Below are 24569 nucleotides of genomic sequence, written 5' to 3'. Positions count from 1 at the left end.
TAGGGAGAACAGGATTTTATTGAGTTCTACCTGTCTGAAAAGTGCTGGTGAAGAGTTGCCATTTCATGCTTTGTCTATATAGAAGTCAAAAGAGAAATTATTCCAAAATCAGATCATTTGAAAACCAAGTGTTTATCCAGAACTTTATAATTCCTATGTGAACACAAATGTGAAAATTTTTTTACATGACACTAGTCCTTCACATTTTCAAATGCAACATCTACACTTTAAGTTCCCTCAGGACTATTTAAATACTTTCAGGCAGTATGAATATACAGAGAAGCAATTAGTCATATTTTCAAGAACTCAGATATCCCAGCTCTAAAAGTGCATCATGTAACACATTAGTAATGGAATATTTTGAAAAAACATTCTTCTTAAGTATTAATGCATGCTATTATTACAAAAGTACCCATTGCATATTGTAGGAACAACAGTTTTTCTTTTGTAGACAACAAAAAAGCATGCTGAATGGTATCAGATCAGTATAAATCTATTTTAATAAGGTTCAAGACACTGTTCAAGTCCCTTGAAGAGCAGCTTCCCCCAACGGTGCCACCAGTGTAAGCTTGGACAGGTGTCAAAACATTTTGCACTAATGTGGCTTAGATTGGCTCAAACATTTTCAGAGCTTTAAGACTGGATCTTGAATTTTAGTAATAATTCGTTTAATTTGTTTAAATATAATACTAAAAAACACTGTAAGAATTAGGCATAAAAGCATATTCAGTAGCAAAGTCAGGCCTAACTAGTAGAACATACAGGTATTTACACAAATGATGATTTGCTGTGGTGTTTAATATTGAGAAGACATCAGAATGTGGCCCATGTGCTCAAAAAAACCTCAAATAAGATCAAGCCAACCAACCAAAAAACACTAGGGAAGAGCAATATAATCCCATGTCAGTACAACATATATAAGTTATAAACCAGTACAATAGGTGGACTTGGTTTAATGTGAGGAACAGTGACAAATAAACCAGTCTATTTGTAGACATTTTAGTAACTGTGTAAATAAAACTACAAGTAACCCACTCCAAGTCAATAAGGTATTTCTATAAAGCGGTTGGTGGCACCAGTTTTCTAAATGGATGATGAGAAAATAAACAAAAAATCCAAGATGAAACAGCAGACAAAGACAGAAAGCATGTTAAAATGATGCAATGAAACAGAGTATATAAATTAAACAGAAATGTTTAATCACGACAATCCTTTTTATATATATATATTTTAACAGTTTCTTCAGGAAATTTTTCAATTGGAAAATGACAGCCTATTCCTACAATAGTCAAGCCATTTCTTTCAAGCAGCTCTGTTGTTCAACTGTTACCAGGACCCTAAGCAATTTAAATTGTTGTATATTGATATTTCTGAACTAAAAAGTTTAAAATATCGTAGATTTGTGCTCCATATATTGCAAGCAAATAACAACACGAAAAAAATTCCTCTGCTAGAATACCGAACTCTATACCAAGTATTACATGTACACAATACTTGCACAGTGACACACACAAAAAAGTACTAGTTGAGCACTTCCTTTCAGAAACCCATACCAACTCTTAAAATCCATTCCAATTCTCCCACGCCACCCAATCTACAATTTAAGGCATCTCCACACAGCCAGCCAGCCAGCCACCCACCCGCTCCCGCACACACAATTCACGTTGGAGGGGTTTACTTTCACATAAAAAAGAAAAAAGAAAAAAAAAAAAAAAAAAAAAATCACTATGTCAATCAGGTACCATTTATTATTTATCCCTATAATGGTGTCAGCATTGAGATATGACAGTTAAACCAGTGTTAAATCAACACAATATTTACATAGCACAGCACATTAAGCTTGAGACACTCACTTGGGGCATAAAACCACATTTTAGAACAGGAAAAAGGTCACTATTATGTGTTTCAAAACAACTATTTACAGGTCCCTATGACATAACTATAGTCTGTACACTGTTCCAATGGGGCAGGCAGAAGCAGGATAGGCATTTATTTTGAGGGATTTTAAACATACAATTTGGAAGCATATCATTATGCTACCCTGAATGCCATAAACCACCTTGGCATTCTCCAAGGTGGTCTCATATCCTAGGAATGGCATGTCCAGCTGATACAAAACAGACAACACAACATTTACTTGTGAAGAATCTTTTACTCTTGCTATTCAGTCATCTGAACTTTGAAGGCAATTCGTCCCAGAAACTTGTCACGGTCATCTTCATTTTTTATATTAGGTGAGCCCAGGATCTTACACTCAATTGTTATTTCTTCTTTGGTACTAGTGGAGTTAAATTCTAGTTGAACAGCCACTAAAGGCTGTAAATAGTGAGCCTAGTAAACAGAGAGATGGGGAAAATATTTGAGATACCAGAATAAATTAGCATGTAAATAAACATTTAATCCATCAGACCAGTCAAGAAAAAAGTTAATTAACGACCCAACCTTTCAAAGCTTGATCTGACTCAGGTAAGACTTTTTTCCCCAAGCTAGGCAGTCAGGTATACATCCATCATACTATTTCTTAACTAACACAGTCACCGTAACTAAAGTCACAGACAGCATATCCAAGAGGCATATGACTTTAGCCCTTTGTATTACATTAGGACAAATTTTTCTAGAAACCTCTATTTGAAACAGTCTCTGAAATTTTATTCTTCCTTCTTATCCATTCCACTGCCTCTTTTGCTTTGTGTTTTGGGGTTTTTTTCCTAAATCTGTGTGTTTTGCCAAAAGCACAATTCAACAAATACGAGTAAACTATCTCACCCTATCCCATTTACTTGCTCAACAACAATCCATTCTAAAATCCATTCTCTGTTTGGCAGCTTTACACAGAAACCTTTCCTTGGACATTCTGACAATGTCCTGATCAGTTGTATTTGGTGGCACAATTACAAATCTTGAGCCTATTCCCTATAATAAACATTTAAGAATGAATGCAGAATAATTTTTCTTTTGTCGACCCAGTATTATTTCTGAAGTCCAATTCAGCTAGGACAACTTAAATTCTCTTGTAAAATGCCTATTAATTAAATAATACCTTATTTATTATACACTGTTAAAGCAGGTTTATCCAATATTCATGAAGTATCTGCATAGTTTATATTTAGTTTTTAGGACAATACAGCTGACTGTTGATTAAAAAAAAAATTGTTTTCTTGGTAAAAATAACCATATAAGCCAGTGGACTAAATATGACACTACAATATTATGCATGCACAGGACTTAAATTTTAGTTGAAAAATTTTGGTTTTTTTCCCTCATTACTTAAGAGACTCCTTCATGCATTTCTGTTATTTTTCTTCTCTACGCTATTACCAAAGAACGCACTATAGAATACTGGAAGTCTGATTTACAAAGAATAATGGCATGGAAATTGATGTGAGAAATCATTAATGTGAAGTACTACTAAGAAGTAGATTGAAATAACTATTTTCCTTGGATCAGAAATTTTCCTGTGCTCCTCTAAACTTCAAAACGGGAATTGGAAATGCAGCTCAAAATCTTGTGGCTGTCAGGGTTATAACCACATATGAAGTACTGAGTTTTCTAAAAATCAAATGAAACTCCTGTGTTTTTTCAGACTCTTCTCAACACCGAGATTTTCCAAATAGGTACACAAATTTCTATCATGTTTTGCAGATGATACCAGAATGGACTTCTACTCAATATAAAATTTGAGGGGATGGGGGAAAACAATTAGCATTCTCACTAAGCACTACAGATCATCTAAAAAAGGTTAACATTCCCTGAGGTTAGGGATTGGGCTCACTGTCCTGAGCAATAAAAGGCAAAAAAAAAAAAAAAAAAAAAAAAAAAAAAAAAAAAATTTAGGACTTTGAAACCATAGGCATCTCAGTATGGCTCCTACCTTAGCACAAGAGCTGCAATATTAGTTGAGTCCTCCTAACTCATTTACAGAATAAAGTAACTCAACAATTCTAGACTGATACAAAAATTTCTGTTGTACAGCCAAGAAATCAATTCCATTTCTTCAGATCTAGTCAAATACCTCAGCCTCTCACTACTAGTCATTGCCTCTTCTTTTTCACAATATACCAATTTTAGGAGAACTGAGCCTCACATAAGCAAGAATCCCTCAAACCACAGCCCCTATCCCACATGGAAAATAAAAGAGAAAGGACATTGAAGCAAAAACTAAGAAAACAGAACAAAAAACTCGAGCAATGAATAGCACTGAGTTTTGCCTGAATTCATTACTCTCCTTTTATAATCTTTCACTTTCTGTACAGTAGCGAGACAGTTATTTTCTCAGGCAAGTTTTTCATCCCATCTTTAGTACAAATTGCCTCCTGAAATGCAAGGTCTTACTGATGCTACTTTGCATTTCTTTGCATTTCTTAGGGAAGCAGTGCTCTCTTTCCCTATTCTTCCATTCCAGAAATGAGATAACATACATACTGACACTGCCTGTTGGATGCAGTCTTCTCTAATCTTGTAGGTCTAAGAAAATGAAGGGTTTACCAGTTCAAAATGTCTGGCAATAAAATGGAAAAAGGACTACTCATAAGTAGCATAGAATCAAACACTGAAAAAAAGCCCTCATTTCTAGTTAGCAAAATCCATCTGAGGATAAAAAGAGATTATACTACATTGAATTCAGAGTACACTGGAAAAATAACTGATAAAGTGGCAATTTAGTACAAAAATCACTTCAGGGGAATTACAACCAACAACTGTGGTAATACTATGGATTTAATAGATTCATGTTTAAAAAGTGCTGTTATATGCAATTGTGTAAAGTGAAGTCTATTCATTAGAATAAATAACTTGGTCAATAAGACACAATATAATTTTATATTTTATGGAAGGCATGAATTTTCTGTATGCAGTGATCACAAGTTTACAGAAAAAACTAACTAAATTCAAGTTTGAAAACTCTGTGTAAAGTAGTGAGAGCTTTGGAGGTTTTTTAAGACTTAAAGTGGTCTTCAATTAGATTAAAAAATTGTCAGAATACAATGGCAGATGAAGCAAGCAGAAACAACACAAATATAAGAAAATTGAAAAGATCTGCTACCCTGAAGTACATCTTCATAAAACAGAGCAAATAGAAAACATAACCACAGAGCTAGAAAGAAACACATTCAACAATACCATAAATGTATTATAAACTTAATATCCTATGCATAAACCCCAAGGATTAGCTATTAGAAACTTCATTATAATCTGAAGAACCAATTCACTTTTCCTACCTTCCCTGTAATCAAAAAGATTCCAAAAGGTATCAGTGACCAAAAAACCACAGATGTCCTAACATAGATCTTTTTTTAGTAATTTTAAATGTAAACAGAAACAAAGCCTTTACAAAATGAAAAGCATCATTAGGGCATACTTACATGCAAGCTTTTTCCATAGTATGGAAAGTACATTAAGTCAATTGAGCCTCCACGAGGAAAATAATTTATCTGAACCATGCCTTCTTCCTGTGATAGGGTAGCAACAAAATTAGAAGTTAACATCTGCTTGCATAAAAAGGAAGACAAAATTATAATTATAACCCAAAGATAAAGTGCAAGATCCCTAAAAGAAAGCGACTGAGCTAAAAAACCTTACAATAACTTATAAAATAGTTTCGTTTTTGGCAGTTACATGCTGCACACATCTGCTAAAGTATGGATTATTAACAGTAGTATTTAAATTAAACATCAAGTCAAAACAGCTTGCCTTCATGTCTCCCTTATGAGTCAGAGGAAAAGGGGGGGAGGAGGAGAATATTCACTGCAGTTAATAATTTAACAGCAGTCAAAAAAACCTTGTCTACATGCTAAAATCCCAAGTATCCAGAAGCAAGCCTGTATTGGTGAAATATTGGTGAAGCAACAGCACATCTGTATGTAAGCTAAAGACAATTTTCTGTTTAAAGCCAGATTTTTAACCTTCATAAACTGGATCAATATAACCCTTCACTGCACCCCCTCTGTGCAACTATTACTAAATTTGTTCAGCTAGTTTTGGAATGCAGGATACCTAAAGTAAAGCCAAATGTAAAATGGGGATGTTTGCTAGAGTTTCAGTGTGCCATCACCACCTTGGAATAATATATACATGCTTGCCTTATTGGTAGACTTTCCTATATAATTCCAAATCTTATAAGAAGCAGCTGCCTGCAAAATTGGTGCCTAATTTCTGACTAATGAGTCACCTAACTTGTAAAATATACAAAATATGTGTATACGATTAATCTACTCCAGAAACACAATATTCCTCAGTACTGTGTATCCTGGGCAGGATGTCAAATCACTAGGAAATGCTCACACCTAATGTGCCTTTCTATAAAAAGGTCCACTTGATAAAGTGACATGCCATTAATACAACTCCTCCACCCAGCGCTCTATGTCTTCAGAACACCATTGCTTGTTCTGTGTAATTCGCATGTTCAAAGTGCATTAGTAACTTTCATTGTTTTTTTACTATACTACCATATACAACAGCTGCAATTCTAAAAAGATGTCTCGGGAGACAACTGCAGTACAAGAACTAAGGAAAAGAGGAATATGGAGAACAAAAAAAAATAGTGAAGAATAAACCACAGATCAAGAATTTCTTCTCTGTGCCCCCTCAGAAGAACTTGCAGTATGTTGTTTAGGGTATGGCCACATTCTTGTTTTTTTGCAGTCCGAACTATTGCAATTCTTCCACATATGTCTATTAAGTATTTTTGGCATTTAATTACTAAGTAGAAATGTACTGCTTTTCACCAAAGCTCATGCAACTGAAAATACTAATTTTTCAAATATAATCCTGAAATAATAGTTAAAAAACCAGAATACAGAATACCATAAGAAAGATAAAAGAGAAGTAGAGCTTTCTGGAGCAGCTAAACACAAGGCATGCATGCAGTCATTAATATATATGCATTAGGCTATCAGTGCAATAGCTGAGGGGTTCTGGGACATGCAACTGCCTGTCTCATGCAACTGCTGTAGAAGTTGGGATTTTCCTTAATAATTATTTAATCCTAATTAGTATCTCTACATGATTTAAAAACAACCCTGCACCTAAACAAGTTCATTTGCTGAAGAGTAATTCAAGAATCAGTCCATTACCAAGTGTGACTTTTTCTGGTTATTATTTACAATTTCCACCTAGAGCTGCACAGAGTCAGCAAATCTAAAAATCAAGATGGCTGAGCTGGACAAACTTCCACTTCACTTACTAGGTTTCTATTAAGACTGTGACTTTTCAGGTGTTAAAATAATGTACAAAGACCAAAGGAAATTACTTGGACAAGACAGGTCTGTAACTTACTGAGAAGAAGAAATGGTATCATTGTACAAGATAAAGAGCAATACCCATGGGCAGAAACTGTGAAACAGTTAAGATTTCTGTCACACAAAGTACAGAAACTCACATGCTGAGCATGTTTACAATAGCAAGGCACATCTTTCATACAGCCATTTGTCATTCCTCTAAACTAGAAGGCAATACCTAATACAACAGCATAAATATAAGTATTTTGGAATTAAGATTATTTTTCTTTTCTGTACTTACGAAGACTACAGAAGGTCAGATAGTCCAACATCCAGGAGGAACAACCAGCTGTAATTAGTGTCTGATACTGCAAACATTTTCCTAATCTATGGAAATTATAGTGATGACAGCTACCACTATGTGCAGGCACAGTGAGAAGCATCCCCAACTACCAAGTACCAAGTCTTGGTTATTCAGAGATAAAGATTTCTGATGTAAAATTTAAAATTACCAATAAGTTGCATTTGTGCTATGAATTGCACAAATATGCTCATCTATTCTATGAAGCGAATACCAGTACAGGGGCTATTTTAAAAAATGCATGTTGCAAACTCTGCAGTATATTCTGAGTTCTCTTAATCCACATTTACTGAGAGCAACACAGAAGGAGAAATAACTTCATGTGAAGCAGAACATACCAGCTGCTTAAAGACTAGATAAACATCCTGAATAAGAGAAGTAACAGAGAAGTAAAAATCACCACTACACTTTAACTTCTGTTACAAGCCAGTATTCAGGGAACACTCAAATACAGTGCCAGATTCAATGCAATTATAACTTCATCTGTGCAAAAGTGTATTGGCTATCCTGCTCTACCTTTCCAGTGTGCACACAAGAGGGTCACAATTCATGTCCCTGCCTCATCAAGATCCAGAATAGCCACAGGATATTGTATCTAGGTAAGCATTTGTCTTACCTAATACAGAAGAGGAAGAGAACATTACACACCACTCATATCCTATATAGTCAAAGAAATAAATACGGAATTTGAAACAAGCCTCATAAGCTGATATGAAGAACTCTGTAATCCTTTAAGACAAAAATAAGACTTTCAATAAGCAAGAGGCGTAACAGAAAGAGATGTTTGTAAAAATGAAGCATAGACAAAAGGAGAAAATGAAAGATGTCAATGCTGCTTCACAATCTATAGAGAAGAATGAATTGTAAGCAATACTTGAGCTTTCCTAAACAGGTAAATTATTATAACTTAGGGCAAGAAGAGACTAATTTAAGACATAATAGATGCATTCGAGGTGGCAAAGCCTGCCAAACATTTTCCCTGGAAGTCTCTGAAGAACTAGTAAGATTAATGATCTTGAAATTTAAAAACACCACACTTGTGTAAACCAGAGAATGCCTAGCTGGTTAGAGTAAAAAGCAGTAATTCATACTTAAAGAAACAGCATGCAAGAAAACACATACTATAGCATACAATTAAAGTATTTCAATGGTTAAAAAATAGCAAAAATCCCACCATGACCACCCAAGTTATCAAACGTACTCTTGTTCAGTGAAATCAGCTAAGAGGATAAGTATAATCTGTGATTTGCTTAGTATAGCTTGTACCACTATCTCACAGAGCATCCATATAAGAAAGCTGAAGAAAATACCATCAGTATTTTTAAGATCACTTGAACGTTAGTTTTCAACAACTCACAAGGCATTTCATGTGGAAATGAAGGTGGCTGTCCTGGACTCTACTAAGTGTTTTCAATAAGGACTAGCAAGATGTAAAAGAAAGTTCATTCATTGATGGCACTGAGCAGTAAGTAGTTCAAAACACTGAAGAGAACTTGATTCTATTCAAATAGTCATGAAATATTACAGAGGAAAAGCAAAAATAGTGACATGAAATTCAAAGCTCTGAGCTTCAAGAAATCACATACACAAATCAGACTAGAAAATAAGGAAAGTAAGACTTAAATAGCAGAACAATTAAAGACCCGATGTATTACAGACAGCAAATTCCTCTTGAGAGACATGACTACTTCCAGTTTGGTAACAGAAGGGAAAATTCTGTCATTAGCCATACTTCAGCTAGAAGCAAACTTCTGTCCAATTTGGAATACCAAATGATTAAAAGTAATGGAAGATTATGAGTGAAGAAAGAGTACTATTAGAAGTAGAATTTACCTAACTGCTTTATTCTAAAGAAACCAATAATTCCTCCAACAGAACAACATTTTTTAACCATGGTCATAATGAATTCAATCTCAAAACAATGGAATAACTTTTAGTTGCAACATATGGTCAGACACAGATCAAAGCTCCAAGACTCCACAAAAATCAAGTATTAAAATTTATGCCCACTACAGGTAACTAGGATGACAGCAGCAACTCTTACAGGATTTGTCTTATTAACTACTGAAATTTTCCAGCCTGTATTTTTATCAGCCACCTTAAGCTAGAAGCCATGACTCCAACCCTTGCTCAAGCTAACAACTTACCAAGGCTTTCACTGCTCCCCAAGAAGTCTAGGAAAAATACGCAGAAGCCAATGTAATCATTATAGTTGCCACAAAACATTCTGTGTGAATCGATTGGTACACAACTAATATACATAGAGTAGCTATTAATTTAAGTAGTTTATAATTGAAGGCAACTTTTACTTGCACAGTAACATTAGTTTCCACACTGTGTCTTACCCATCATTTATAAAATTGTCTAAGGAGCACTTGCAGCATGGAGAAAAAATAAAAATACAGGTTATGAAATGGGAAATCAAAACACAACTCACAATAAATAAATAAACATAACTACAAATTAAGTGCTTGCATCTTCCTTGACTTGAAATCAAGTCAGGTAGTAGCTCAAATACATCTAACAATGAAAGAAAAACAAAACCAGAAAAGTACTTTTATACACCGCAGAAATTAAATACACTAAAACTAAACTAGACATACAGTAGATGAAAACAAGAAAAAAAAAATAGAAAGTCTAAGAAGAAAAAAAGAGAGGGAAATAAATGTGCGGACACAGTATATCATGTCACTTCCCATCCTAATCACAAGGAAAATTAACGGAACACTATTATATACAGAACTGACCTTAGATGTACAGAATATATGTGGTTCTCCTTCAGGCTTTAATCCAATTATCTAAAGGAAAGAAAATGAAAATACTTACAGACTTTATTCCTCTTTCTGCTTTTAGAGTCTGAATTTGGGCTTTTCCCCTACTTAAAATAACAGAGCTTATAAAAGAAGCCAATCTATCTAGTATCATTTTTATATGAAGCCCAGTTTTAGACTAGGAGTAAGATCTAAAGCATTGCTAATTAAATCTTAACTAGCTACAGCAGCCACAGAAAGGACGATTTTCTTATTTTATATTCAGCATAAAACATTAATGCCTCGATACAGTTTGCAGTTATGTATAACATCACCAAAAAGTTATATACCGACTCGGTAAACTTCTAGAGTTATAGAATGCATGATATTCTAATTACATTTCTAGAATGCAGACACGATGTAAACCACACTTTACTTTCGTAGTGGCTTAGAATCTATTACATGTTAGAACAGCAATCAAATCAAAAGAGCATCACACTTAAAACAGGAGTTTTGGATAGTTTGATGCAATTAATCAAAGCAAATACTTGTATTAGAACCCTCAAAAAGCTCACTTCATTTCACTCTTTGAAACACATGAATTGCTAGGCATTTCAGCAAATTACATTATTCCATAAATGCAAGTATCTTGAGAAGCAAACTGAACATGTATTTCAGTGCTCTTCTACAGTCATTTTTCAGACAGTAGTAGCTGGGAGCACTTACACTACAAATTAAAAAAAAAAGTAGGCACTTACTCTGTTCACTTTCACGAGCACACAGGGAGTTCCTTTAGAATAGCCAAAAGTCTTATCTTCCTTTCCAGAGCATGGCCCCAGCTCAGAGAGGTTAAAGCGACATGCCTTCTTAACAGCAACATCACTCTGATCAAAAATACTTCCTGGTGTACAGTTTATGTTTTGAGATTGCTTTGAATCATCATACGCTAAGAAACACAAACAGCATGTAAATCAATGATATAAAGCATACAAGTGGCAAAAAATTACAGAAGCCTATACAAACATCTGATTTATGGTTGATACTTGTCTGGGTGTCTGGGAGTTTAAATTTTCAAAGGACTATTTTCAGAGCACCCTTTTAACCAGTTTTCTCTAAGCCTATTAAGAAGTGTACTTGAAAATGAAATTAAAATGAAAGTATAAAGAGTATTACAAAAGAAGTAATGGTCGTCCTGCTTTTTTAATTCTATCAATAATCACAACTTCAACAATTTATGTAAATAAATTAATTATGTATTCTAAAAATTCTAAAAACTGAGCTCTGCTCCCAGGCAGCTACTGACAGGAGAGGGTATGGCCTGAAGCAATGCCAGGGGAGGTTTAGGTTGGATATTAGGAAGCACCTCCTCACAGAGAGGGTAATTAGACATTGGAATGGACCACCCAGGGAAGTGGTAGAGGCACCATCCCTGAAGGTGTTTAAGGAAAGACCAGATGTGGCACACAGTGCCATGGTCTAGCTGATGTGGTGGTGTTTGGTCATATGCTGGACTTCATGATCTCAGAGGTCCTTTCCAGCCTCAATAATTCTGTGATTCTGTAAACTAGTAATGTATTAAAATATAAAAATCAAGCTTTTACACCTGAAAAGTAAACCAGCTTTCCCACTGCACATTTCTTTTATAAATATACAGGAAAACTTCAAGTATTTCCATGACTAATATCAAATTGCCCCTATGTTCACATCAGATAATTTAACATATTATACTAAAGTCCCATCTTGTTTCTCGCATTCTTTGTGTTTCACAAATGCACATATACATTGTCACAAACATTTATGCATTCACATTTAACACATTTTTAAAGTACAAAGTAAAATGGTAATGAAAGTTCATCCTCAATGCAAGAGACAAAGCCCACTGATCTACAAGAGGGGCAAGTAATAACAAAAGGTAGCATTCCTCCCAGAAGCCCTTGGCAGAGCCAAGAAAAGCCTACTCATAGAAGTGGTTAGTAGGCACCAAAACCACACATCCAGATAGATGCAAGTACAGCTTGTGCACTTTAGAAAGGTACTCAGGCACACAGGTGATATCTCACAGCACCTTCTCAATTCTCACTCACAATTTCTGAGGGGCTGACTTCTGTATTTCTAGATAAAGTATATATTCATATACATTCCTGAATTACCTTTTCTCCATGTTTTAAATTCAGAGTTCCAATATTTCTATCTGATACTGTGTATCAGTATGAAATTTTAAAAATGGCAATTAATTTAATCTTAACGTGCCTCATTTTTTAAACAGACAAAAACTCAACTTCTCTAAGACTAAAGGATTCTCACTCGGTTACCAAGCCAGATGAAGACTGATAAAATTTGGCTCCAAATACATGACCTATGTAATTTTACACTGAATTCTTTTGGCATACTTAATTTCTACATATTGTAGTATTTAAACAACCATGTCACCACAACACTAGACTAAGACACAAAACTCTCCATTATATACTCTACTTTTCCTCATGCTCTCTGTCCAGAATAGGTACTGATACTCACCATTTCCTGTAAATTAAATACTTTAAAGTAAAGTAAACACCACATGTCTAGAGTAAGATGAACTTGCATCTTTTTTCATTAGCAACTAGTAAATACAAGCAAAATAGAAAACTAATGTACCCAGCATTAAGAATCCTGAATTACTTGGGCAGTTATAACTTACTTACATTCAAGAAATTTTTTAAGTGTAGAAATATATTCTGCATACGACTGGGCATCACTCTTGTTGAAGTAAAATTCCAATGCAGTGTCTGGCTTTGGTGAAATCATAAGTCCTTAAAAAGAAAAAGTGCAAGTAAAGAACCAAACAGCTTCTCTTCCCTACACCACTCTAGCCTACTTAAAAATCATATCAATATATTGGAAATTTATCTATCTGTAAAAAACCGTCAATTTTACCCAATATATTCCATAGTACTAGATGGTAGCTTGTATTTGAAGTCACTTATCAAAATCAGCATTAAAATTAATTAATATTTCAATTCCATTCAATGTAACTGCAATTCACAAACCAAACCCGAGTGATTAGGAACAGCAAAATCACAACTTAATCACTTTCAATAAAATAATTTTACTGATTTGCTTCCCAGTTGCCATATTGAGCAAATTACACTTTAAAATAATTGAAAAAATACCCAAAACCACACCCAGAAAGGCTCCAGTTAAAGCAAGGCTTCAAAGCTTTTAGGCAATATAGTGAAGCTATGATTGTATTAAGCTCATTGAAACCCACAAGAGCCAAAGGATTTTAAAAAATTTTATAACTCATAAAGATGGCTTGAAAAATTTCTCAATCAAAACAGGCAAGCAAAGTTAGCTGTTAATCCTTTTCTCCTCAATCAAAGTTGAGACGTCACTGGTTTCATGGAGAATGCAATAAGCTTTGTCAAACCACTGCACACGTCACATGAAAGGGGTACAATTTAGTCAGGCTGTGGTAACTACCAAGACTCTCGACGTGCCTCCTGGGCACTGCAGCAGTCAGGGTTCCCCAGCCCACTGCAGTGGGGGCCAGCAGCTGGCTTCATTCAGGTGCTGGCTGAGGGCACTGGAACAGGAGCAATCTACAGCCAGGGAGCCAGGACCAGCAGGAGAAACAAGGACACGGATTACCGAATTGTGGAGTCCAGCTTTGTGTTGAAGGATGAAAAACGCAGACACTGACATGGAGTTTGGGCCCTTGATAAAGGTGAACTGTCCTTCTTCCCAGGATATGGGTAAAGAAAGGTACAGAGGTAAATCATAGGGGTTTATTTTGTAGCAGGTGAAAGCAAAAGGCACACTCTCTCCTACTCAATACAGCCCTGCTGTATTGAAGAAGGACGGATATATAGGCTGTGAGAAATGCAGGATTTAGGCTCTTCTAGAGGAACAGAATTAATTAGCAGGCTCAACATCTATGATTGTAACAAAGATTACTTTATCTTACAATATCAAGAGGGATTTTAAAAAAGGCTTTTAAATCAACTGGATTTGACTGATACTATTATATCCCAGTGGACAATGCAAGTCAAGTATTAACTATAAAATACACCAGCTGTGAGATTTTTAAGTATGTTTAACACAAGAGTAAAACCTTTGACCAACGCCATCCAGGTTTTGTGTGTAGATTTTTTTTTATAATTTAAAGTTTTACAGCCAGGAACATGACATGTTTCACTGCAAGTGAAAAATGACAGTGTTAAAGAGAAACACTAAAACAAAGCAATTTTACTAACTTAATGTATGAGTAATATGTAAATTAAAATTAAATACACAAATTGAATACATTGTTAATAAAAAATTAATTCAGAAATGTTATAGGAATTCTTCAGCTAAAAACTAAATGTGACATACAAACATTTTTAAGCAAACGTATTTTATTACTTATTTCAAAACAAAGCAAAATACCAATTGCTAGCGGCATAAGAGAAAAAATGTCACTGAAGTCCAGCATTAAGTCACAGCTCCCCCCAGCTCGCTCGCTTAAATCTTTGGGAGTGAAAATCATTAGGTTTTTTTTCCAACATGGAGATACACCAAAATAGAGCCTATGACATAATTTTGTAACAAATCAACCTTTAACTTAAAAAAAAGTTAACCACCTTATCATTTATTTTTGCTTGTGAAGGTGTTTCTTTTCCACCACATATAGTTCCTTCAACCAGTCAACTGTGGGACTGGATGAGCACATACACAAAGGAACCAAGTTCCCGGAAACAAGACATCATTTTTAGTGGCACCTAAATGTTATGTGGACCCAGCTTCATCATAAAATGGGACCTTCTCTATCCAGTGGATCCCTACATAATAGTTCAAAAACCCCTAGGACCCACAGACATTTAATGTTAGTTGAAAGCTACCTAACAAAAAGAATTAAATAAAGCCACAATGAAAACTCTGGAAATGCCTTGAGCAGACTACCCCCAGAGTACAGCCTTCCTGTACTTTCTTCCAAGTACCGAACAGGAATCACAGGTAGCCTTCCACTTGATTCAAGAGATCTGGCTAATAATATCTTTAAAGTAATTTGATTAGAGGATAATCCCACCTCTGCAAAATCCTGTTGTGTGGATGTGCCAGTAGCAGTCTACAAACATGACAAATTCAGCAGAACAAAACAGCAAGTTAGCCTACATGTCCAAAAAGCTACTGACTGGATTACACTATAAGCTTAAATAACGTCTCACACCAAGCTTTACCTGTGAAACACATAATTGAATAATAATCACAGTTTCCTGTAAGCAGATCATGCTTCAAACAAACTTTCAAATAAAACTTAGCTGTTAAACCAAACAGAGGTTTATGAAAAAATAAATACACTGTTACCTGGACTAGCAATCCGGTCACGATATTTTGGTATATCATTGCTCAGTGTCTGAAGCATAACCCACATTGTGAATGTGAAGAGTGCTGCCAGGAAGCCATAAAATACCAGATAGAATAGTAAGATCAAACCTGTAAAGAAAAAGCTAAATTTACTATTTTCATTTCAGCTAATTTCATCACCTATTTTGAACATAAAAACAGGAAATAAGCAATACAAAGTTTGCTCTTGGTTGCTCCCTAATCCTTTGCCACTGATAGCCACAGATCAATATGCGTCTAGCATACATATGAAATCACGGTGCACAATCATGGGTGCACAATGGTTTTCTTCATAGTTTCTGGCTCTTAAAATTTACTGGGCCTTCTGGCTTCTCTATTTTTTTAAGATAAAAACATTAAAACCCACTCTTTGGGCTACACAGTAAAAATTGGTAAAGATGACTAAGCAGTCCATTAGAAAAAAATAATTTCTCTTGTTTAAGGGAATTTTTGTTTAAGCGAAGTTTTGTATCTGGAAAGGAAGGGGTATTAGGGAAAATAAAAGAACTGAGTGAAAAGATAAAATGATCACACTACATCCAGAGCAGGTAGAAAGCAATTGGTGTTTTAACAATATACACGATATTTGTGAGAACTCCACACAGAGCATTCATTCACATGTATATCCTGTGACAAAAGACTTCTCAAGGTGAAAATGCTTTCTGCAGCATATTTTGGAAAACAAACCAAGCCTTCTATTCATACTTATCAAAAGTGTTTGCCTAAAGAATGCACCCACTTTACCAACCTACACCAAGGACCCAGCAACCTTCCTGGAATTCACCAATTACACAGATGTTACAAGCTTCAACTTGACAGTTCTTAAGGGAGAGCTCCTCAGAACCCAGGGAAATTGCCTCAAGGGAACATTCTATTACAACACTGTACCTCCCCACCACTTCACTGTAAAAATAGGGAAGTGTTCCCTGTTCTTCTTCTCTCTCTCCTCCGACTTTTCATTATGCATGCACAGACATGAACTTCAGATACACAGATGGGTTGTTTATGGAAAGGAGAAGGTAACAAACAGGTCAAAGTTAAAATCTTTAGAAACTATAGGGATTCAGATTCACCTTCATTTAAGGGCCTTTTAAAATGTATTATTTTAGTTTATTTTTATAACCATATCAGTATAACAAATTTATGGAACAAAATAAGAGTATACTGCTTACTACATCTCCTTGGTTTTGCTTTCAGAAGTTCCGAGAGCATGTATTGATCATTACTATTGGATTACCTTTTAAAATTTATGTTTACCTGCAGAGTTTCCAACTCAAGATGAAGCATGTATACCACACAGATTGAAGACTTACCAAAAGACATTTAAACAGAAATTGTTTTATTAACTGAATACATTAACCTAAAAAAAAAAGTGTGTGCAATTCTGTTTAGGACTGAACACTTAAGGACAAATGGATTGTCAAAAAGAAAAAGAGCTATACAAGTACTGAGAAATTCAGTTATCATCCTCAAAACCTTTCTAATTCAAAAACATAATCAATTACACAAATTCAATTTTTGTCGTACCATAAGGCTGCAATCAGGAAGCCAAAGAGATACAACTTGAGTCAAGAAAAACACATCAAAATTATGCAATTTTCTACTGACACTCACTGACACTCAATTCTATGAGAATAAAGTGCAGTATCTTTCACCCTTCCATATAAAAGGAAAAATCAAAAGCAAAAATGACTGTACCTGTGATTAGTACTGCACACTGGAAAATTACAAAAGGAAGCCTAACGCCTGGCTCCTGTCCCAAAAACTGTGCTTGCATGTAGCAGTAGTTTTTTGGTTTTACACTAATAATTTTCTAGTGTACTACATCCCCCAGCAACCCAGGACCACTAAAGATGCATGTACCTTTATCACTTCTGAAAGAATTCAGTGTACATGTATTAAAATCATAATAATAATGTTCCCAAATTATCTTTACCATAATATGTTCTCAGCAGCAACCAGCTCAATGTTACAAAGGCCATCAGGGAAGCTGCATCTGTATTTGGCACACCAGCAATTTGCTTCAACTAGATCCAAAATGGAGCAATGATCTTCTGATCTTAATATCTGCTGTATTTGGGATATCACAAAAACAAACAACCCAACAAAACTCCCTTACAAAACCTTTTGATCCCTGCCAATTAATCAATTCTTGAATACACTTTCAACAAGCAGTCTAAAAAGTACATTTTCCATCAAGTGACCAAGACATTCATCAGGCAGTTCCAATTAAAGAAAAAAAGGAAAAAGTTTTTACATTTACGACAACACAAGCACCTTCTGTAGTAACAGATAAAAGCAATGAAGTCAGGAAAATCTTCACTGAACTATGTCAGAATACATGTGTATTTTAACTTCCAAAAGATATTTAACCTCACTGGGGAAAAAAAATTTAAAAATAGCTGCCCAATTGTTTATTGCTGGTGGCCATAAGAGCAGCATGGTGGTGCACTCCTAAGTAGATATCATGGCCTTAAGTATAGTACTGATTTGGACCAATACCAGGGTAACATCTGCAATACTGGCCTTGGACTCCATTTTGAAGCACTCCGAAGAGATGATCCAAGCCTGACACAGCTCTCTTCCTTTGCACACTCAGCCCAGGCTATGATGCCCACCCACCTACACAGCCTCCCTACTCCACCACCCAAGGGGGCTGCTAGCACTTCCTCCCCTGCCAAAAGCTGCAGCTGGGCAGAAGTGATATGTGCAGGCAGTCCCTGGGGAGGGTCTCCCATGCCAGTGCTGGGGAAAATGTGTGTCTAAAACACTGTGATCGAATCTGTGGGGCAGACTGCAATGTGAACAGTCCCTACAGGAGGTTCTTGTCCCTTCCAACAACACCCTCTCCACCGGAGCTGCAGCAGTAACATGGCTACAGAATCTATTCACAGCCCTGAAACTCCACTAACCTCCCACAGTCCAGCAAAGCATACACAGATTATTTTTCATCTTTATTTTACTAGCAGAACACTAACCACTAGACTAAACTGCCCCATTTATACTACTTTGCCACATTTAAAATAGGGGAGGAGGGGGAAAACAAACCAAACCTGCAATTTGCAATGGCCCCAAACTGAGTAAGCTGCTCTTTATGAGCCTATTAGTATTAATTAACCTAAGCTAATCACAGTGAACATGCCATAACCTGTCAAGAAGCTCTGCCAACATACCTCCACATAACACTGGATTTCTTGTCAGGAAACAAGACGCACCCAAAGCAACAGTGGAAAGCAATCCTCCACATGTACTCCAAGTTAAGTACAGCTACCACATCTAACATGGAAATCAATTCAGTTGTCACACAGTATCTTGCTACATCAAACCCATCGAGTCTATCAGTCTTTGACCCTAGAACTACCACTCAGGACAACTCTCAAAACAAGAATTCTGCATCACACTTTAACCTAGTTAAGTTTTTTGGTTGTTGTTTTTGCAGGGCCCCACAGTACCAAAAACACTTCATATCCTAATCACATGGATAAACAACACTCAAATCCAGAAAACTGCTACTTCTGAACCAAGATGTTTGTGCCATCACTAGCTGAAGTTAATTTGCAGGGATCAAAACATTTCTCCACTATGAAAATTAAGACTTTCTGACTCTGGTGAAGGCAAGGTATCATGTTCCATGATGAACACAAGCTCTCCAAACTTTACATGGAAAATGAGATAAAAGACATGTCATCTGGCATAAACCAGATGGGCAGATCTGCCTATACACAATACATAGGCAGATATATACTGGCATCAATACAAACACTCTCACAACAGACATGGAAGCAACTATCTAGCATTATTTGCAAAAATGAAAATGAAACGCTGTTGTTATAGCTTGCTGGATTCCATGCCATGTTCATCTTGTCACCTGCATGATCCTTCTTCAGTATTAACTAGTAGGATTTAAGTACCTAAGTAATGTTGTTACTAGTGACTACCACCAGTGCCAGAGACATAAAGAAGGACTTCACCTGCAGATGGATTTCCTTGACTTACACAAATGTAACTATTCATATTAGATAAACACTAATGATGGTTCAACTTTATTCCCTAGATACTTGAGAAACACTGTTTTCCAAATCTGGGGGATCTTAAGGGAAGGGAAAGGAAAAAAGAGGGACTGAAAAGTTCAGAAAGAAAGCAAGCTTTCATCTGTGTTACAGTTTATTTCATGATAAGCCAGGGATTCACATATATCGTGGCAAAATTATTCAAGAGACAATAAAAATTGTCAAATGCAACACCTGTAAATAATCATAAAAGCCAGTGCTTTTTTAAAACATTCACAACACAGAAAATCCCAAAACCTTAAAATACCCTCGCTGTACCACCAGAGCTTACTGATACCTGCAACAAGAGAAGGCAAGCCTTTTTTCTTCCGAGGGATGTGCATAAGAGAAAATACAATATTGTACAGATTTCTCAAATAATCACTTCTTACATTAGGCAGTATCATGGACAAGTTTAGTAAGATTTTGACTGCAGTCCCATTTCTGGCTGTGCAGGGATTTTTACAGGCACTATGTGCTGCAGTACGAACAAAGTGCAAAAAAAAAACCCACAAAAAAATTTCACAACTTGGATGTCTAAGAGCTTCTACTGCAATGGCAGACAGTGATGTCACAATGTTTAATAAAAGACCACCTGTGAAGAAAATTAAACCACAACAAAAGCCTGTTCAAAACACTGCTAAAGAAACACAGAAAAATGAGGTCAGAAAAGCAGTTAAAACTTAGATGGCACTGTATGCCCCAGAAAGATCTCAGTGAAGACTAAACGGAAGCAAAACTGGATCTTTTGTTACAGTCACTGACGTCCAAAAAATAAGGTGCTGGGGTTTTTTAGTGGATATTTTTGGTACATTTTTGCCTGTTTAATTTAAAGCACATATTTGAGCACTGAAGGATACAGCTAGCATTTAAAAGAATATTCTGTAGGTCTGAATTTCTGTGTACTTCAATTCTACCTTTGCCTTGAATACCTTCACACACACAGCTAGCTTTACAGAAATGCTCAAGTGGACTTGACAACTAGTGTGAGCATAAATAAGTACTGCTAGAGTCTGTATTGCCCTTTTGTTGGGCTTTGTTTAGGCTTTTGGATTCAAATTATTTTTCTGTAAACTTGAGTAAAATTATTTCATTGTCTATATTGTAAGAATATGCACACAACCGAGGGTGTAGTGAGCATCCTGTTACAATATGTTCATGATGCTCTTTCTCTATTCTTGAAATATTCAAGGCAGGCACAGTACCTTGACATCACAGGCAGAGCCAGATGCTAAACTTCTTTTCACTTACAGAAGGCCCCACATGGCAATCTTCCAAGTTCTCCTCTCTCTGCCCTTCCTGATGACACCCCATGTGGAACCCCAGGGTCAGCCCTTCTTCCCATCACCTCTTCAAGGATTTATTGCACCACATATGCCTTGTTGCTAAGATCTTCACCAACTCGTTAATCAACAGGTTTTTCCCAGTATTTTCTGTTCCTTTAATGCAATAAATTATTATGCCAGATAATTTAAAAGGTAAGGGGGTTGGTGAGGTTTTTTGGATACTATTTTGTGAAAGATCCAAACTGAATTATCCCTCAAGGTGGCAAAAAGTAAAAAACATCTCATTTTTTACAGCAAGGACACTTAGTAGAAAGTTTTTACCAAACTGTGAAAGGCTACTTTTTACCAAACTCGGAAAGACCAATTCCCTCTATTACATGACAAATAAGTATAGGAGCTTATGTTAGTTCATTTTACAAATCCTGACGCAGAAATGGCAGACAAAGATGAGTACTCCAATTCCACAGCACTCAGATTCACAGAGAATCACTGCCTTGCAGTAACTATTCACATAAGCCCCCGGGGAATGTATCAGGCTAGGGCAAAAAAACCCAAACGTAGTGTAAGTATTTAACAGTTTCTCTTCAGCTCCTTTCTTACTTCTTATTTTAAGAAAACTCTGTTTTCTGTCTTGAGACAAGAGAAACATACATGGAAGAATCAGAGCCAACTGAACTCATATATATCATGCTGCCCCTGAAGCCGCACAGCAGACTGGCAACCAGAGCTCTCCTACCTCCCCACTTTCAGAGGGGAAACTGGCAACAGAAAAGGAGTAATTGGGAGATACTCAGAGTTCTGCAACTAAAAAAAACAAAAAAACCAACCAAAAAACAAACACCCCCCCCCCCCCCCAAAAAAGCCCCACACCAATTGCCAGAACAGTCAAAACCTGAATATTTTAATATATCTTCTTAGGTAGTTTATGTATTTGCCAGGACAAATAAATATTGACAAAAAAATAAAAAGTCAAGGTATAGCACAGCTGAACAGTCATCTCTTATGTCCAGGCTAAGGAAAAAGTATATAGCTCTAACCACTTACTAATCATTTAAACCACTTAAGAAAACTTACTAAGTGAAATCATCCCAACTGTTACTGAAACATTAAATACTCTCCAAATGCACAAAAAATAGCTCTTTTCAAGAGAGCTGGCTGTAGAAACTCAATGGTTGTATCAATTTCAAGTGTTAGCTACTGGCCTTGGACTAGCACAGACTAGTAACATAAGTGACTTAGGCTTCTAGATAGTTTAAACAGAGAAAGTTACTTCAGCTTCACTTTCTTTAAAAAGCTGCAAGCTATTTCTGATGTGCACAGCCTGCGCTCGTCAGATTCATGAAATAGACGCGCTTCTGCAATCCATCCACCCATTCATCCAGCCCACGCACTTCAGGAAACCTGCTCGTACAGAGAGATCACTGAACAACAGCAGAGTGGAAATTTCCTCTCCTTCGCTATTCAACCGGCAAAGTAGTTCGCAAGCTCTTATTTCCATCTGAATGGGTAACTCATGTCAGAGCTAGAGCCCTCTCTTGACAGACAGGAGACACTGGAACCGCAAAGAAAGAACACCCCATGCGTAGTCTGTTTAAGGCTCCTCCCCACTATTTCAACATTAGTATTCATTGAGATTGTGTCAAGGCCAAGGATGTATTGGCCTGTTCTTTTACGACACGCTGAGATTCTTGTTGGTTTTGTAAGCACAACTATTGAGTATCCCAACTATGTCCAAGTTGGGAGGAGATGCATTACTTTCTGAAGTCAGTAAATATGTCCCATGAGGCCTGAAGAAACATCCTCAGATTAAGCATTTATACAACTATTTAATATGAGAACACATACTCAGAAAATCCAAATATTTTTACTGGAAGCAACAAGATTATTATAACATGCTTTCCAGCTCCGAGGAAAGCAATGGGAAGCCTACCTGAAAGGAGAAAAACAAACACCCCTTCACAAGCTTTACTGGACAACTTTCACGTAAAAGCTTCGTTTTAAGAAAAACAAAAGGCTCAGAAGCCCTGTGTTGGAACAAATTTAGCACAATGACACACAACTATAACTCTTTAGTAGACTATTTGGGACCGGTGCTCATAAACTTTCTGGGTTTTGAGGTCTTTATTGCTTTCCGTCTCTGATCCGCAGCTACCGCCTGGAAGTACAAAAGCAGTTCGTGCTCATACATTATCGATGCCAGAGGGTAGGTAAGGAACGGATGGAGAGGAGCAGCTGTATTGATATGCACGCGAGCTGCCATCATCTGCGAGAGATAAGCGCGGGGCGGGAGCCGGCCCCACACCTCCACGGCGGAAGCCCGTCACAGCCGCACCACTACGGCCCCTGTAGTCGTCGCCCACCCCCCACATTCCCCCCCCCGCACCTCCCCTCACCCCCGCCCTCAGCGGAGCAGGCGGAGGAGGAGTCTGCCGCCCCGCTTACTGCATTTGCGTACTGAGGCGGGAGGGAGGGTGAGTCAGCTCGGGACGCGCTCCCAGAAACTCCTCTTCCTCCTCCGACCCCCACCTGCTCCGGGAAAAACCCCCGCCCCCTCGCCCCCCGCTGTCACGGCCGGAGCTATTTTTAGACAGGCGAGCGGCGGTTGTAACGGCTACGGGGGCGCGTGCGCCGCGGCCTCACGGGCCGCCTCACCTGCCCGCCGCGGCCCCCATATCCCACTCCGCGCCTCCTGAGCACTACAGGGGGCCGGGGGGTGGCTCCCAACGCCCCCTCCCACTTTCCCTGCCCTCAGCCTCGTCCCCCGTCGCCCCTTGCCTTCGCCGGCGGCTCGAGACGGCTCGGCCGCCCGCCCCGCCGGAGCCCTTACCCCAACTCTTAGCGGTGCGCCCCAGGAACTCGCCGCTGTTGGGGTTGTAGATGAACTGCCGCCACTCGGCCATGGTCTGGCGGAAGGGCTTCTTCGCTTCCTTAGACATGGCGAGGGGAGAAGCCGCTGCGTCCCACACCCCCGCGGCGAAACCTTCCAGGCAGAGAAAGCCGCAGCGAACGCCCGCTCCCAACCGCTAAGTAACTGCTGCCGCCGCGGCGCCCGGCGGGAGAGAGGGTGGGGGCCCGTCAGGCAGCGATCGCCCCGCCCATCTCGCTCCGGGCGGGGCTCACCGTGGCATCAGTCCCACCTCGCCAGCCAATCGCCGCCCGCCGCGCGCCTGCCCCCTGGCGGTCAGCGGCTGCGCTGGCACGCGGCCCAGCCTCGCGCCCTCTCGGGTTCGGTGCGTACCCGCCCGTCCGGCTCCCCGCGGCAGGGGGCCCGGAGGGGGACACGAGGGGGCTGTGGCGCTCCGGCGGCCTTTCGCAGGTACTTGGGACCGTATCAGACCGCCCAGACACCGCCGTCTATGGAGGGAGAGGCGCAGTGGCGGAGATACCGCCCTACATTGGCACCTGCGCCGTCCCCCACACCTCACCCGGCCACCGGACGGCTGCGCCCGGGGCCCTGGCTCGCCTCAGCCGCCTGCTTGGCATGGGGTGAGCCTGGGGGCACCCCTAGCGTGACCGAACGGCCCAGCTCGGTAACCCATTAGTGA

At 38.1% G+C, this 24569-nt stretch overlaps 1 protein-coding gene across 2 annotated transcripts; it reads right to left on the bottom strand.

Moving 5' to 3' along the window:
• On the bottom strand, positions 1 to 24174 carry ATP1B3 (ATPase Na+/K+ transporting subunit beta 3). Of its 2 annotated transcripts, XM_071752137.1 has the most exons (8): positions 23852 to 24117; positions 15651 to 15779; positions 13010 to 13117; positions 11084 to 11271; positions 10323 to 10373; positions 9723 to 9749; positions 5361 to 5447; positions 1 to 2331 (listed from the first exon to the last, which is right to left on the bottom strand). In XM_071752137.1, exons 1-8 carry the CDS (start codon positions 23958 to 23960, stop codon positions 2161 to 2163), a joined length of 870 nt encoding a protein of 289 aa, XP_071608238.1. In that variant the 5' UTR covers positions 23961 to 24117; the 3' UTR covers positions 1 to 2160. The 2 variants fall into 2 exon arrangements, with proteins under 2 accessions (XP_071608238.1, XP_071608239.1); XM_071752138.1 differs by lacking the exon at positions 9723 to 9749 and having other exon boundaries at positions 23852 to 24174.
• Positions 24175 to 24569: the final 395 nt, after the last annotated feature.

Source organism: Heliangelus exortis, chromosome 9 (genome assembly GCF_036169615.1).
Source record: "Heliangelus exortis chromosome 9, bHelExo1.hap1, whole genome shotgun sequence".
NCBI classification, from domain to species: Eukaryota; Metazoa; Chordata; class Aves; order Apodiformes; family Trochilidae; genus Heliangelus; species Heliangelus exortis.
This window is presented reverse-complemented; position numbering and strand designations above follow the sequence as displayed.